The 17,025-nt window shown below is 50.8% G+C and overlaps 2 protein-coding genes across 2 annotated transcripts in view; both read left to right on the forward strand.

Moving 5' to 3' along the window:
• The window catches only part of CNP (2',3'-cyclic nucleotide 3' phosphodiesterase), a 736,460-nt gene that overhangs the window by 706,319 nt on the left and 13,116 nt on the right, over positions 1–17,025 (forward strand). The gene's annotated exons all lie outside the window — the stretch shown is intronic.
• ODAD4 (outer dynein arm docking complex subunit 4) overlaps positions 1–17,025 on the forward strand; it is a 41,191-nt gene that overhangs the window by 21,066 nt on the left and 3,100 nt on the right. Inside the window, exons 9-11 of the mRNA XM_050762645.1 lie at positions 1,191–1,387; positions 7,252–7,352; positions 15,200–15,284. Of these exons, the coding sequence (XP_050618602.1) occupies positions 1,191–1,387; positions 7,252–7,352; positions 15,200–15,284 (383 nt within the window). The remainder of the gene's footprint in view (positions 1–1,190; positions 1,388–7,251; positions 7,353–15,199; positions 15,285–17,025) is intronic.

Consider the following 17,025-nt stretch of genomic DNA (forward strand, 5'->3'; position numbering starts at 1 on the left):
ATATCCCAAGTTATTGGCAGTGAATCTGTACAGGTCTACAACAACCTCAATTCTTGCCTCCTCAGAAGAAAGACTTTGAATGAGGAGTGGAAGTTTATTAAAAAGCTAGGCCGGGGCCGGGCCCTATGGCTCACGCCTGTAATCCCAGCACTTTGGGAGGCTGAGATGGGCAGACCATGAGGTCAACAGATCGAGACCATCCTAGTCAACATGGTGAAACCCCGTCTCTACTAAAAATACAAAATTTAGCTGGGCGTGGTGGTGCGTGCCTGTAATCCCAGCTGCTCAGGAGGCTGAGGCAGGAGAATCACTTAAACCTGGGGAGGCAGAGGTTGCAGGGAGCCAAGATTGCACCATTGCACTCCAGCCTGGGTGACAAAGTGAGACTCCATCAAAAAAAAAAAAAGGCTGGGCGCGGTGGCTCACGCCTATAATCCCAGCACTTTGGGAGGCAGAGATGGGCAGATCACGAGGTCAGGAGATCGAGACCATCCTGGCTAACACATCACTGTGCCTGGCTAATTTTTGTAATTTTTTGTAGAGATGAGGTTTTGCCATGTTGCCCAGGCTCGAACTCCTTGGCTTAAGCAGTCCACCCGCCTTGGCTTCCCAAAGTGCTGGGGTTACAGGAATGAGCCACCATACTTGATAATATTCTTAAACATTATTTGTGTTGTGTGTATGTGTGTGTGTGTTGAGACGGGGTCTTGCTCTGTCACCCAGTCTTGGAGTGAAGTGGCATAGTCTTGGCTTACTGCAACCTCCACCTCCCAGGTTCAAGTTATTCTTCTGCCTCAGCCTCCTGAGTAGTTGGGGCTACAGGCGCCTGCCACCATGCCTGGCTAATTTTTGTATTTTTAGTAGAGAGAGGGTTTTTCCATGTTGGCTAGGCTGGTTTCGATCTCCTGACCTCAGATGATCTGCCCACTTCAGCATCCCAAAGTGCTAGAGACATGAGCCACCACGCCAGCCTCAACTGTTGTATTAAATTCCACGTTCCATAGATGTTACCAAAATAGTCTCAGTAGTCTTAAAATATTGTTATGCTTATGAACTCCACCCTTGTATCTAAAAGAACTGGTAGTTGGAGAACAAGTTTTATTCCGCCACCCAGCAGGAAGCCTTGGCATCCTGTGGCCTAGTGCATGGTTTTGGGGGATGAAGCTGGCCCTTGTTCTTCATGTCCCCAGGTGGGAAGAAAAGATCCCTCTGGCAAAAACCACCCTGGAGAAGACCTGGCTGTTCCATGAGATTGGCCGCTGCTACTTGGAGCTGGACCAGGCCTGGCAGGCCCAGAATTATGGCGAGAAGTCCCAGCAGTGTGCCGAGGAGGAAGGGGACATTGAGTGGCAACTGAATGCCAGTGTTCTGGTGGCCCAGGCACAAGGTATGGGCTCAGAGATGACCACCCTACCTTTCCCAGCCTTCAGGCCCAGCTCACACCAGGGCTAGGAGTCCTGTGGACTGAGTTTACCATCCCAGTGTTTTTCCTTCCCAGATTGTTCTGAGAGTGGGGATAAGCCACCCCATTTTGACCAGCACGTGGTGAGTGCCTACATTAAGCAAAGCTTGGTTAGAGCTTGGGGCACCTTGAGCCTACCTCTGCCCTTGAGGAGCTCAGCTGCACACCCACACAGCATGTCGTCCTCACAACAGAGCCCATGTATTGAGCCACTTTCCTTCTGCCTTGGTACTTTTTTTTGTTTTGTTTTGTTTTGTTTTTGAGATGGAGTTTCGCTGCTGTTGCCCAGGATGGAGTGCAGTGGTGTGATCGCGGCTCACTGCAACCTCCGCCACCCAGGTTCAAGTGATTCTCCGGCCTCAGGCTCCCGAGTAGCTGGGATTACAGGCGTCTGCCACCACGCCTGGCTAATATTTTGTGTTTTTAGTAGAGACAGGGTTTCACCATGTTGGCTAGGCTGGTCTCAAACTCTTGACCTCAGGTGATCCAACTGCCTCGGCCTCCCAAAGTGCTAGGATTACAGGCATGAGCCACCGTGCCTGGCCCTGTTTTGTTTTTTGAGACGAAGTCTCGCTATGTCACCCAGGCTAGAGTGCAGTGGCTTGATCTTGGCTCACTGCAACCTCGGCCTCCTGAGTTCAAGTAATTCTCCTGCTTCAGCCTCCAGAGTAGCTGGGATTACAGGCACATACCACCATGCCTGGCTAATTTTTGTATTTTTAATAGAGATGGGGTTTCACCACGTTGGTCAGGCTGTTCTCGAACTCCTGATATCAGGTGATCCATCCACCTCAGCTTTCCAAAGTGCTGGGATTATAGGCATGAGCCACCACACCCAGCCAGCATTCTTGTATTGAATCATTATGATGTAGGCATTATAATCATCCTCATTTTAGAGATAGGGAAACTGAGGCACAGAGAGGTTCAGTAGACTCTCCAAGCCCCATGAGGGAACCTTTTTTTTTTTTTTGTCGCCCAGGCTGGAGTGCAGTGGCGTGATCTTAGCTCACTGCAACCTCTGCATCCTGGTGTCAAGTGATTGTCCTGTCACATTGAGATAACTTTAAATTACATATTCAGTTAAAAATTAGGCTGGGGCCAGGCGCGGTGGCTCACGCATGTAATCCCAGCACTTTGGGAGGCCCGGCCTCAACTCTGTAAATTTTCTAAAAATCATTGAACTTTATCCTTACTAGCTGCTGAACTTTATTTATTTATTTTTTTGAGAAGGAGTCTCACTCTGTCGCCCAGACTGCAGTGCAGTGGCACGATCTTGGCTCATTGCAACCTCTGCCTCCCAGGGTCAAGTGATTTTCCTGTCACATTGAGATAACTTTAAATTACATATTCAGTTAAAAATTAGACTGGGGCCCTGTGCGGTGGCTCACGCATGTAATCCCAGCACTTTGGGAGGCCCGGCCTCAACTCTGTAAATTTTCTAAAAATCATTGAACTTTATCCTTACTAGCTGCTGAACTTTATTTATTTATTTTTTTGAGAAGGAGTCTCACTCTGTCGCCCAGACTGCAGTGCAGTGGCACGATCTTGGCTCATTGCAACCTCTGCCTCCCAGGGTCAAGTGATTTTCCTGTCACATTGAGATAACTTTAAATTACATATTCAGTTAAAAATTAGACTGGGGCCCTGTGCGGTGGCTCACACATGTAATCCCAGCACTTTGGGAGGCCAAGGCAGGTAGATCACCTGAGGTCAGGGGTTTGGTACCAGTCTGACCAACAAGATGAAACCTCATCTCTACTAAAAATACAAAAATTAGCTGGGTGTGGTGGCACACACCTGTGGTCCAAGCTACTCAGGAGGCTGAGGCAGGAGAACTGCTTGAACCTGGGAGGCAGAGGTTGCAGTGAGCCCAGATTGTGCCACTGCACTCCAGTCTGGGTGAAAGAACGAGATTCTGTCTCAAAAAAAAAAAAAAAAAAAATTATCCTGGCCACAGTGACTCACACTTGTAATCCTGGCACTTTGGGAGGCCAAGGTGGGAGGATCGGTTGAGCCCAGGAGTTTGATACCAGCCTGGGCAACATAGGGAGATCTCATCTTTATAAAAAATAAAGCAACATAAAGAGACTGCATCTCTACAAAAAATAAAAAATTAGGGCCAGGCACGGTGGCCCATGCCTGTAATCCCAGCACTTTGGGAGGCCGAGGTGGGCAGATCACAAGGTCAGGAGTTCAAGACCAGCCTGGCCAACATAGTGAAACCCCATCTCTACTAAAAATCCAAAAAAATAGCTGGGCGTGGTGGTGCACGCCTGTAATCCCAGCTACTCAGGAGGCTGAGGCAGGAGAGTTGCTTGAACCTGGGAGGTGGAGGTTGCAGTGAGCTGAGATCGCGCCACTATACTCTAGTCCAGGCGACTGTGAAAAAAAAAAAAAAAAAATTAGCTGAGTGTGGTGGCAGGCACCTGTGATCCCAAATATTTGGGAGGCTGAGGTGGAAGGATCGCCTGAGCCCAGGTTGAGACTGCAGTGAGCTATGATCATACCACTGCATTCCAGCCTGGGATACAGAGCGAGACCCTGACCCTCACTCAAAAAAAAAAAAAAAACAAAAAAAAAAAAAAAAAAAACAAAACAAAGAGAAAGAATGAAAGAATAGTCCTGAATGAGTTACGCTCTTGAATAAGCATGTGACTCCTCTGCAGACCTTTAATGTCAGAGTCCCACTGGTCTTGGAAGGAATACTGTGACTCCATATATTTTCAGAATTACATTTAAATTTTCTTTCAAGTGTAATAGCCTTCTTTTTTTTTTCTTTTTTGAGATAGAGTCTTGCTTTGTCACCCAGATTTTAGTGCAGTGTCACATCCCTGCATTCATGGCTCACTGCAGCCTCAACCTCCCAGGCTCCAGTGATTCTCTCTCCTCAGTGTCCCAAGTCGCTGGGACCACAGGTGCATGTCACCATGCCTGGCAAATTTTTTTTTTTTTGGTAGAAACAGGGTCTCCCTATGTTGCCCAGGCTGTTCTGGAACTCCTGAGCTCAAGCAGTGCTCCCACCTTGGCCTCCCAAAGTGCTGGGATTACAGGTATGAGCCACTGTGTCTGGCCAAGTGTAATAGCCTTTTATTTAATTTTATTTATTTATTTTTGAGACAGAGTTTCACTCTTTCACCCAGGCTGGAGTACAGTGGTGTAATCTCAGCTCAGTGCAACCTCCGCCTTCCAATTTCAAGTGATTCTTCTGCCTCAGCCTCCCAAATAGCTGGGATTACGTGCGTCCACCACCATGCCTGGCTAATTTTTGTATTTTTAGTAGAGATGGGCTTTCACCGTGTTGGCCAGGCTGATCTCGATCTCCTGACCTTGTGATCTGCCTGTCTCAGCCTCCCAAATTGTTGGGATTACAGGCGTGAGACACCGTAACTGGCTGTAATGGCCTTTTAAAGTCTGACTTATGAGCACAAGGGCTTATTTTCCCCATGGGTCTCAAAGCAGTGCTTAGGAGGAGGATAGATCTTGGATATACTCAATTGTAAAAGAAAGCAGTGGTCTGTGAAGACCTTGGCTGGTAAGCACTTTCTCCTTTATGAAGCTCTTGGCCAGGCAGGGAGGTTCACGCCTGTAATCCCAGCACTTTGGGAGGCCAAGGTAGAGGATTGCTTGAGGCCAGGAGTTCGAGACCAGGCTGGGCAACATGGTGAGACCCTGTCTCTATTAATTTAATTATATATATATATATATATTTTGAGGCAGGGTCTCACTCTGTCACCCAGGCTGGAGTGCAGCAGTACAATCTGGGCTCACTGACCTGAAGATCCATTGACCTTCCGGGCTCAAGGGATCCTCCCATCTCAGCCTCCTGAGTAGCTGGGACTACATGCGTGCGGCCCCACACCCAGCTAATTTTGTATTTTTGGTAGAGATGGGGTCTTACTATGTTGCCCAGGCTGGTCTTGAACTCCTGGTTCAAGTGATCTGCCTGTCTTAGCCTCCCAAAGCGCTGGGATTACAGGTTTGAGCCACTGCACCTGGCCTATGTATGTGTGTATATATGTATGTATGCATTTTTAATTAATTAATTTTTTTGAGACAGTCTTACTCTGTCATCCAGGCTGGAGTGCAATGGTGCGATCTTGGCTCACTGCAACCTCTGCCTCCTGGGTTCAAGCAATTCTTGTGCCTCAGCCTCCAGAGTAGCTGGGTTTACAGTCGCCCGTCACCATGCCTGGCTAATTTTTGTATTTTTAGTAGAGACCGGGTTTCACAATGTTGGCCAGACTGGTCTCAAACTCCTCCTGACCTCAAGCAATCCGCCCACCTTTGATTTACGCTTTGGCCTCCCAAAGTGCTGGGATTACAGGTGTGAGCCACCACGCCCGGCCTGACCTATATATTTAATTTTTGAAAATGAAATGAAGCTCTGAGGACTCAAATCAGTCACTCAATCTGTTAATCATTTCAGTCCCAGCTCCAGCACTAATTGGCATGGAGAGCCCAGATGAGCCACTTTTTCTATGGGTTCAGATTGTACCTGAGTAGGGCCTGGACTCGAGACAGCTGAGGTTCCAGCAGCTGGCCTATGGATTGCATCCAGCCCTCCATGTTTTGTTTGGTCTGCATATCATTTTTGAAAAAAATGAATGACCATTTAAAAAATATGAATTTCAACCCCGTCTCTACTAAAAAAATACAAAAAACTAGCCGGGCGAGGTGGCGGGCGCCTGTAGTCCCAGCTACTCGGGAGGCTGAGGCAGGAGAATGGCGTAAACCCGGGAAGCGGAGCTTGCAGTGAGCCGACATCCGGCCACTGTACTCCAGCCCGGGCGACAGAGCGAGACTCCGTCTCAAAAAAAGAATTTCTGGCCGAGCAGTGGCTCACACCTGTAATCCCAGCACTTTGGGAGGCCAAGGCAGGCAGATCACCTGAGGTCAGGATTTGAGACCAGCCTGATCAACATGACAAAACCCCATCTCTACTGAAAAAACAAAATGAGACTGGGCGCGGTGGCTCACGCCTGTAATCCCAGCACTTTGGGAGACCAAGGCAGGAGGATCACAAGGTCAGGAGATCGAGACCATCCTGGCTAATACGGTGAAACCCCATCTCTACTAAAAATACAAAAACTTAGCCAGGCATGGTGGCAGGCGCCTGTAGTCCCAGCTACTCGGGAGGCCGAGGCAGGAGAATAGTGTGAACCCGGGAGGCGGAGCTTGCAGTGAGCCGATATTGCGCCACTGCACCCTAGCCTGGGCAACAAGAGTGAAACTCTGTCTCAAAAAAAAGAAAAAAAAATTAGCCGGGTGTGGTGGCACATGCCTGTAATCCCAGCTACTCGGGAGGCTGAGGCAGAAGAATCGCTTGAATCTGGGAGGCAGAGGTTGCAGTGAGCCGACATCGTACCATTGCACTCCAGCCTGGGCAACAAGAGTGAAACTCTGTCTCAAAAAAAAAAAAACCAAAAGAATTTCCTCTTCCGGAACAATCTAAAGATGGAGCAGGATGCGGTTTTCTCCTCCACTCTAGAGACACATGATGTGTGCACTAGACTGCACCACAGTCCCCTTCTCTAACCAACCCCTTTGAATGACTTGAAACCCAAGGCCCAGGTTCCTCAGCCCTGGTTCTCAGTGGTGACACAGCCCAGGAACACGGTGGAAGGGATGGTGCTGAGCAGCTCAGTGATGCTTCCCTGGGGCCTGGGATGGACTACAGCTCACACAAGCTTCTGATGGGCCCTGGCAGTGCTCGAGCAGCCAGAGGCTCCATCACGCCCCACACATAGTCACACTCTACCTGTGTTGTGCCTTCTCCCCTTGCTCTCCAGTGAAGCTGAGAGACTTCGAGTCAGCCGTGAACAATTTTGAGAAGGCCCTGGAGAGAGCGAAGCTTGTGCATAACAATGAGGCGCAGCAGGCCATCATCAGCGTGAGCCTTTCCACCCGCTGGGCTTCGGGTGTTGGGAGTGGGGTCCGGTGGTCAGGCCTTCAGTTCCCCCTCGGCCTGCTTGGGTGGCCATTCCAGAGTCGGTTTTTTTTTTTTTTCTGGTTTTTTTTTTTTTTTTTTTGAGATGGAGTCTTGCTCTATTGCCCAGGTTGGAGTGTAATGGCATGATCTTGGCTCTCTGCAGCCTTCACCTCCCAAGTCCAAGCAATTCTTCTGCCTCAACCTCCCAAGTAGCTGGGATTACAGGTGCATGCCACCAGGCCCGGCTAATTTTTGTATTTTTAGTAGAGGCAGGGTTTCTCCATGTTGGCCAGGCTGGTCTCGAACTCCTGACCTCAGGTTATCCACTTACCTCGGCCTCCCCAAAAGTGCTGGGATTACAGGCGTGAGCGACTATGCGCAGCCCCACAGCCGTTTATTATCCACCAACTGTAGGACACACTCTAGATGGGGTAATGGCTTCGAAGTGTCTGCTATTGCCATCAGTTTGTATAGTAACCCAGGACACAGTTTTATTTGAAAAACAAACAAAAATCAGAAACAAATTTATTTATTTATTTATATTTATTTACTTATTTTATTTTATTTTTTTTTTGAGACAGAGTCTCACTCTGTCGCCCAGGCTGGAGTGCAGTGGCATGATCTCGGCTCACTGCAAGCTCTGTCTCCCAGGTTCACGTCATTCTCCTGCCTCAGCCTCCCGAGTGGTTGGGACTACAGGCATCCGCCACCATGCCTGGCTAATTTTTTGTATTTTTAGTAGAGACAGGGTTTCGCTGTGTTAGCCAGAATGGTCTTGATCTCCTGACCTCATGATCCGCCCACCTCGGCCTCTCAAAATGCTGGGATTATAGGCATGAGCCACCGTGCCCAGCCCAGAAACAAAAATTTTACAAAATCTATTTACCTCTGCTATGTACTCTGCATGCTGATATTTCCTATTGCATTCTGTTTTCTTATTTATTATTATTATTTATTACTGAGACAGGGTCTCACTCCCTTTGGCCAGGTCAGAATGCAGTGGCAGTGTTATGGCTCATTGCAGCCTAGACCTTCTGGGTTCAAGTTATCCTCCTGCTTCATTTTAAAGTTTTTTTGTAGAGATGAGGTCTCACTATGTCTTGAACTCCTGAGCTCAGGCAATCCACCCTCTTCTTCAGCCTCCCAATGTGCTGGGATTACAGGTGTAAACTGTGCTTGGCCTTTTTTTTTTTTTTTTTGAGACTGAGTCTCGCCTGCCACCCAGGCTGGAGTGCAATGGTGCGATTTCGGCTCACTGCAACCTCCGCCTCCCGGGTTCAAACGATTCACCTGCCCTCCCGAGTAGCTGGGATTACAGGCGCCCCCCGCCACCACGCCCAGCTAATTTTTTTTTTTTTTTTTTTTTTTTTTTTTTTTTTTTGAGACGGAGTCTCGCTCTGCCGCCCAGGCTGGAGTGCAGTGGCCGGATCTCGGCTCACTGCAAGCTCCGCCTCCCGGGTTTACGCCATTCTCCTGCCTCAGCCTCCCGAGTAGCTGGGACTACAGGCGCCCGCCACCTCGCCCGGCTAGTTTTTTGTATTTTTTAGTAGAGACGGGGTTTCACCATGTTAGCCAGGATGGTCTCGATCTCCCGACCTCGTGATCCGCCCGTCTGGGCCTCCCAAAGTGCTGGGATTACAGGCTTGAGCCACCGCGCCCGGCCGCCCAGCTAATTTTTGTATTTTTAGTAGGGATAGGGTTTCACCATGTTGGCCAGGCTGGTTTGGAACTCCTGACCTCAAATGATCTGTCCGCCTAGGCCTCCCAAAGTGCTGGGATTATAGGTGTGAACCACCGCGCCTGGCCATAATTTTTGTATTTTTAATAGAGATGGGGTTTAGCCATGTTGGCCAGGCTGGTCTCAAACTCCTGACCTCAGGTGATCTGCCCACCTCGGCCTTCCAAAGTGATGGGATTACTGGTGTGAACCACCATGCCCGGCCTTTTTTTTTTTTTTTTTTTTTTTTCTTTTTTTAAATAGAGACAGGGCCAGGCATGGTGGGACCTGGCCTGGGACCCACCCGTATTGCTGGGACTCGGTAACATGGCAAAACCCTATCTCTAAAAAACAAAAAATGTTAGCTGGGTGTGGTGACATACGCCTATAGTTCCAGCCACTTGGAAGGCTGAGGTGGGAGGACCACTCAAGCTTGAGAAGTTGAGGCTGTAACAAGGAGTGATCTCACCCCTGCACTCCAGCCTGGTGACAGAGCAAGACCCTGTCTCTAAATAAATAAATAAGTAGAGAAGGAGTCTCGGTATATTGGCCAGGCTAGTCTCAAACTCTTGGCCTCAAATGATTCTCCTGCCTTGGCCTGCCAGAGTGCTGGGATTACAGGCATGGGCCACTGTGCCTAACCTTATTTTTTTTTTTTTTGAGACGGAGTCTCGCTCTGTCGCCCAGGCTGGAGTGTAGTGGCCGGATCTCAGCTCACTGCAAGCTCCACCTTCCGGGTTTATGCCATTCTCCTGCCTCAGCCTCCCGAGTAGCTGGGACTACAGGTGCCCGCCACCTCGCCCGGCTAGTTTTTTGTATTTTTTTTAGGAGAGACGGGGTTTCACCGTGTTAGCCAGGATGGTCTCGATCTCCAGACCTCATGATCTGCCCATCTTGGCCTCCCAAAGTGCTGGGATTACAGGCTTGAGCCACCACGCCCAGCCATGCCTAACCTTATTTTCTTATTTTCTTTTTCTTTTTACTTTTATTTTTTTTTAGATAGTGTCTCTCTGTCACACAGGCTTAGTGCAGTGGTGAGAGCATAGCTTACTGTAGCCTTGACCTCCTGGGCCGAGGCAATCCTCACACCTTAGCCTGCCATCTAGATGGAAATACAGATGCATGTCACCATGCTGGGGGCTAATTTTTTTATTCTTTGTAGACTCAGGGTCTTACTTTGTTAGCCAGGCTGGTCTCAAACTCTTGGACTCAAGTGATCCTCCCGCCTTGGGCTTCCAAAGTGCTGGGACTGAGCCACTGTACCCAGCCCTCATTTTCTTTCATCAGCAGTCCCCCAGCTTTTTGGCACAAGGCTCCAGTTTTGTGGAAGACAGTTCTTCCATGGATTGGTAGCGGGGGAAATGGTTTCGGGATGAAACTGTTCCGCCTCAGATCATCAGACATTAGATTCTCTTTTTTTTTTTTGAGACAGAATCTCGCTCTGTCGCCGGGGCTGGAGTGCAGTGGCCAGATCTCGGCTCACTGCAAGTTCCGCCTCCCGGGTTCACGCCATTCTCCTGCCTCAGCCTTCCGAGAGGCTGGGACTACAGGCCCCCGCCACCTCGCCCAGCTAGTTTTTTGTATTTTGTTAGTAGAGACGGGGTTTCACTGTGTTAGCCAGGATGGTCTCGATCTCCTGACCTTGTGATCCGCCCCTCTCGGCCTCCCAAAGTGCTGGGATTACAGGCTTGAGCCACCGCGCCCGGCCAGACATTAGATTCTCATGAGCAGCGTGCATCGTAGATCCCTCACATGTGCAGTTCACAATAGGGGTCTCCCTCCTATGAGAATCTAACGCCGCCACTGATCTGACAGCGTCATGCTCACTTGCCCACCCTCCACTCACCTGCTGTGTGGCCCGGTTCCTAACAGGCCATGGACCAGTCAGTGGCCCAGGGGTTGGGGACCCCTGGTCTAACTTGACGTTAGGACTTGGAAGTTTGAAAAATACTACCTCTTCCAGGAGACAAGAAATCTAGTGTGATTTCCTCATTCTCCTGCCTAAACCCTTTATTGCTACCTGGGTGTCTCTGTTCCTGACTTTTCCTCTCAGGGGTAGGAAGGCATTGGGTAAGCTCTCCCCTGTGGGCCTCTCCAGCTTTCCTGCTGGCCAGTCCCCAGCGCCCATCACCTTGTATTCCAGCTCCAGCCAATACCAGCTTCCTGTCTTCTTAAACAGGCTTTCTTTTTCCTTTCTTTTTCTTTCTTTCTTTCTTTTTTTTTTTTGTTTGAGACAAGGTCTTGCTCTGTCACCCAGGCTAGAGTGCAGTGGTATGACCACAGCTCACTACAGCCTTGATCTCTGGGCTCAAGGGATAAGTATCTGGGACTACAGGTGTGGGCCACCATGCCTGGCTGATATTTTTAAATTTTATTTTTTGTAGAGATGAGGTCTTGCTATATTGCCCAGGCTGGTCTTGAGCTCCTGAGCTCAAGCGATCCTCCTATCTCAGCCTTTTAAAGTGTTGAGTTTACAGGTGTGAACCACCATACCCGGCCTGAACAGCTTTATGCCTCATAACATATGCTGTTATCTCTGCCTGGAATATTCTAAACCTTCCCTTCCCACCTCCTTCACCTGGCTAACTCCCACTCAACCTTTAGGTTTCAGGTTAGATATCCCCTCTTCGAGGCGGCCTTCTCTGACCCCTCAGTCTGGGTGAGGAGCCCTCACATCTGGCTTTCACAGCCTCGATATGTCCCCCATCAAAGTCCACATTGTGCACTTGTAATTGCCTAGACTTCCATTGCTCAAGGAGGCAGCTGCTAGCCACATGTGGCTACTTAGAGTAAAGTTAATTAAAACTAGGCTGGGCGTGGTGGCTTATGCCTGTAATCCCAGCACTTTGGGAGCCCCAGGCGAATAGATCACTTGTCAGGAGTTTGAGACCAGCCTGGCCAACATGGTGAAACCCCATCTGTATTAAAAATACAAAAAATTAGCTGGGTATGGTGGCACACACCTGTAGTCCCAACTACTTGGGAGGCTGAGGCAGAAGAATCGCTTGAACCTGGAAAGTGGAGGTTGCATGAGCCAAGATCATGCCATTGCACTCCAGCCTAGGCAACAGAGCGAGACTCTGCCTCAAAAAAAAAAAAAAAATAATAAATAAATAAATAAAATTATCAGTCACACTAGCCACATTTTTTTTTTTTTTTTGAGACGGAGTCTCGCTCTGTCACCCAGGCTGGAGTGCAGTGGCGCGATTTCGGCTCACTGCAACATCCACCCCTTCAGGTTTAAGCAATTCTCTGCCTCAGCCTCCAGAGTAGCTGGGATTACAGGCATGTGCCACCATGCCCAGCTAATTTTTTTGTATTATTAGTAGAGACGGGGTTTCACCATCTTGGCCAGGCTGGTCTTGAACTCCTGACTTCGTGATCCATCCGCCTTGGCCTCCCAAAGTGCTGGGATTACAGGCATGAGCCACTGCACCCAGCCACACTAGCCACATTTCAAGTCATTAATAGCCACATGTGAGGCCGGGTGTGATGGCTCACGCCTGTAATCCCAACACTTTGGGAGGCCGAGGCTGGTGGATCACAAGGTCAGGAGATTGAGACCATCCTGGCCAACATTGTCTCTACTAAAAATACAAAAAATTAGGTGTGATGGCGCACACCTGTAGTCCCAGTTACTTGAGAGGCTGAAGCAGGAGAATCGCTTGAACCTGAGAGGTGGAGGTTGCTGTGAACCAAGATCTTGCTACTGCATTCCAGCCTGGGCGACAGAGCAAGACTCCATCTCAAAAAAAAAAAAAAAAAAAAAAACAAAAAAAAAAACCCAGCCACCTGTGGCCTATGGGTGCTACGTAATACAGATCTAGAATATTCCCATTGTCACAGAAATTTCTGTTGAATAGTGCTGGCCTGGCCTACACTGTGTCAGGAGGCAGAGACCAGAGGAGAAACTTGGAGGTGGTCTGGGCTCCTCCATCCCACCCACTCCCAGTGCATCCAGGTAGACAGACGCACAAGCTCAGTAAAGTCTGCACACGGACCTCACAGGTGCGCGCTCACCTAGGCCTCTTCCTCCCGCTGCTGACCAGACAGCTTCCCTAAGCCCTTCCCATAGCCAAATTCCAGAGCACCACTGACACGCAGCTGGACCCCAGGAAGTATCTGCTGGAGTGAAGTAAATGAGGCCCCTGTCCTCGGGGAGCTTGTGCCATGATTGAAAGAAACCAGATTGCATAACTTGTGGGCAGCAAAGGGGCATGGCCTCAGGGACCAGCCTGGGGTCTGTAGGCCCTGGGCAAAGGGAGCAGGGACCCTGAGAAGTGAAGGCTCAGGACACTCCCAGTTGGAGGAAGACCTCATGCTGTGCTCTGAAGGACTAGGATAGCAGAGCTGGCCAGGCCAAGGAGGTGCAAGTGCACTGAAGACGTGGGAGGCCGGCGCTGAGGGCCGGTGGCCGGCAGAAGAGAGATCCTGGCCTGGGTCCAAGAGCTTGGGGGTTCCCGATGGCGGGGGTGGGGTGACGAAGCCCCAGACAGTTAGCACACCAGCCTGGACTTGAAGGGCTGTGGACAGCAGAGAAGTGACCGGATCCCCTCTGTCTTTTGGGAGGCAGGTTCATGGTGAGCTGTTTGTGAGGACTGTGGTGAGGCTAACACTGCCCTCTCAGAGCGGAGCAATCATACCCAAAAGACCCCAGCAGGCGCAGTCTATCCTCTGCCACCACACGGCCCAGGGGAGCCCAGGCCTAGCACATTGTCATCCTCGTCGTATACGCCATGTCCCCAGCTCTGGCTTCCAGGCGAAGAGCACCCACCTCACTGCAGCCCTGCCAGATGTGCCATGCGCCACATACTTCCGTGTGATCGCCCTGCAGACAGAGAGCATGGCCGTTCAGTTCAGGAAATACTCACTGAGTGTAGATTGGCTCCAGGCTGCCAAGCCCAAAGGTGTACAGCCATGGTCCTGGCCCACAAGATTACAGTAAAAGGCCAGACACAGTGACTCACACCTGTCATCCCAGCACTTTGGGAGGCTGAGGGTGGGAGGATCACTTGGGTCCAGGAGTTCTAGACCAGCCTGGGCATCATGGGAAGACCCTCTCTCTTAAAAAAAAAAAAAAAAAAAAAAAAAAAAAAACAGCTACTCGGGAGGCTGAGGCAGGAGAATGGTGGAGCTTGTAGTGAGCAGAGGTGGTGCCACTGCATTCCAGCCTGGGCGACAGAGCAAGACTCAGTCTCAAAAAAAAAAAAAAAAAAAAAAAAAAAGCACAAACCCTGGTTCATGACCAGCGCCATAGGGGACTAGGAGAATTCAGAGTGAGAGAGCCTCCGCTGGGAGGCAGAGCTGGAGGCTTTCCAACAAGGAGGATTTGAGGTCACCTTGAAGGCTAGGCAGTGGTTTTGAAGGGTTAGGGGCAGAGAGAAGGTCCCTGTGACCCTCAGTGACTCCTCATGGGACCAGACCCCTGACCCCTCACCCTCCTGGATTGGCAACTCCAGGTAGGAAGGTTCACAGTTGGGGGGGCGGGGGTGAGCAGACCAACACCACAAGAGAGTGCGTCCAGGCCCTGGAGCTGCTCGGGAGACACTGTCAGTGCCAGCCACGGGCCTGCTATGAGCAAGAAGGCAAGACCTGCCCTCCAGAGGCTCACAGGCTGAGCTCCAGGCCTCTAGGGATCGCACACTTGAGTTGGGGAAACTGCAGACATCCTGGAAGGCCCTTCTGAAGGCAGTCCTGTCGCCTTGGTGTGTTTCTGGGTCCCTTCAGTGCTGGCTTGCTGAGTGCTTGCAGGTTTGGATTGTCTTTTTGCATTGACTGAAGCTAAAAGCAGCTTTAGGTGGTTCATCTAAAGGTAGAAATGAGTAGATAGACACAACTCCCAATACATGCCTAAGCCCAAGAGAAACGCGTTTGACCGACTCGCAGTCGTGTATCTCTCAGACACAAGTTGGTGTGGATCATTCTGAGTCGGTGTAGATTAACCTGAGGGTAGGGGTCATCGGAGGGGCCAGAGGGAAACCAAGGGTGGCAGGTTCCCACTAGAGCCCTGCCTTCTGGGATTGATCTGGGTGGGGAAAATTAATGGTGTAGGTGCCAAACACACGGGTTAAGCTCCCTCTACCATCCACAGGCCTTGGACGATGCCAACAAGGGTATCATCGGAGAATTGAGGAAAACCAACTACATGGAGAATCTCAAAGAAAAGAGCGAGGGAGGTGAGTTCCTGAACTCTGAAAAGGCAACTTCAGCATTCTCTCTCTGCTTTCTCTTCCTCTAGTCCGAGACACACGTGACAGCAGCTCCCCCGTCTGGGAGCTTGGCACTGCCCACCATGGATTCTGATTTCAGTGCCACCAGCAGCCCTAGCCTATCTCTGGGGCAGTAGAGGGCGAGGTTTCAGGCCACCATGGGCTGGACTATCTGACCCCAGAGCGCACTCATTTCTCTCTTCAACTGATTCATCAAGTATATGTTGAGCACTTGTCATGTACCTGGAAGGTGTTAGATTCTGGGGAGACAGAGGCACATCCCTGCTCTGGAGGAGCCCATGGCCCTTTGGGCAAGGCTGACCAGTGGAGTTGTCAGCTGCTGGGCTCCTGCACGCAGGTGCTACACCGAGGTGGAGGTGTGCTGCCATGAGGGTGCGTGCAACGGGACGCGGGCTCCTCTGGGGAGGCAGAGGAATCTTCGACGAGGAAGAATCATCTACCTCCAACTCCAAAAGATGCCCAGGAGTTTTCCAGGAGAGAGGTGGGAGAAGAAAGGCATTTCCAGCAGGGAACAGCAGGACCAAAGGCACAGAGACGGAATAACAGTAGCTACCCTTTGGGGGCTCTTACTGAGTGCTGGGCACTGGGTTAAGCACCAGACAGGAGTGATCTTGTTGGTCTTTACCCCACTAGGAGGTGTAGGTGCTATGGGGGGAAAGGGAGGCTGAGTGAGGTGAGTGCTCTGTCAGAGTCATGTAGCTAGGGAGGGGTGACTTGGGGCCCCACCCTCCCCACTACGGTGCTGCTCTCAGGCCGGCAGTGTGATGGGCAGGTGCAGAGGGACACGAGGGGCAGAGGCTGCCTGGCAGCTGTGCCTTACCACATTCTTTCTCACAAGGTCTCCAGGGAGTAAAGAGGCCTTTGGCCCCTGCCTTTGGGCTCTCCTTTCCTGCAGGGTGGGAGTGAGGGAAGGAGAAGCAGAAGATGGCTGAGCAGCCCTATCCCACTGGAGAGGGGCCTAGAGGAGCAGGGGTGTTAAGCGCAGTAGCCGACCCCCATTCATGCTTCCTGCAGGCCAGGCATTTTTCCAGAGGCTTGGTGTGCATGGACTCATCCTATCCGTATCCGTTGAGGAACACTATGAAGGAAGTGTTATTAGCTTGACTTTATGGAGGACATGGAGGCAGAGGGGTTAGAGGCTACAGTGGTTTTCAGTCTTGGGCGATCTGCTCTAGAACCCATGCACCAGCCCGTGCCACACTGTTTCTAGTGACACAGACAGCCTTTTCCTGCCCCGGTCTGCGGAGCTCTGACTCCAGCCAGACTGTGGTGAACAGAGCCGGGGCTGGGGGCCTGGGAGGACACAGCCCAGTGCAGATTCTTGGCTGCAGCCCTCCAGGCTGCAAGGCTGAAATCCTCTCTGGTCCAGGTAGGGCAGCGGGAGGTTTCTGGGCACCTGAGCAGCCAGATGACAGCCCTTTATTACCCAGCACCTGTTCTGTGGTGGCTGGACCCCCTCAGAAGGGCTCTGTGTCCGCCCCCACATGCCCTTTGAGCTGCTCTGAGAAGCCACAGGAGCAACTGCTGTGGAGAGAGAGTCTGCGGGGAAGCAGCCAACACCCCAGTCTCCCTGCCCTGGCCTGCGTCCTTGTGCCTGGAGAACTGCCGGGCACTTCCCTCTCAGAACAGCAGGTGGCAGCATTGCATCTGTTTTCACCTCCAAAGGGCTGTGATCCCTGAGACCTGA

The sequence above is a fragment of the Macaca thibetana genome, chromosome 16, assembly GCF_024542745.1.
Source record: "Macaca thibetana thibetana isolate TM-01 chromosome 16, ASM2454274v1, whole genome shotgun sequence".
Classification (NCBI taxonomy): Eukaryota; Metazoa; Chordata; class Mammalia; order Primates; family Cercopithecidae; genus Macaca; species Macaca thibetana.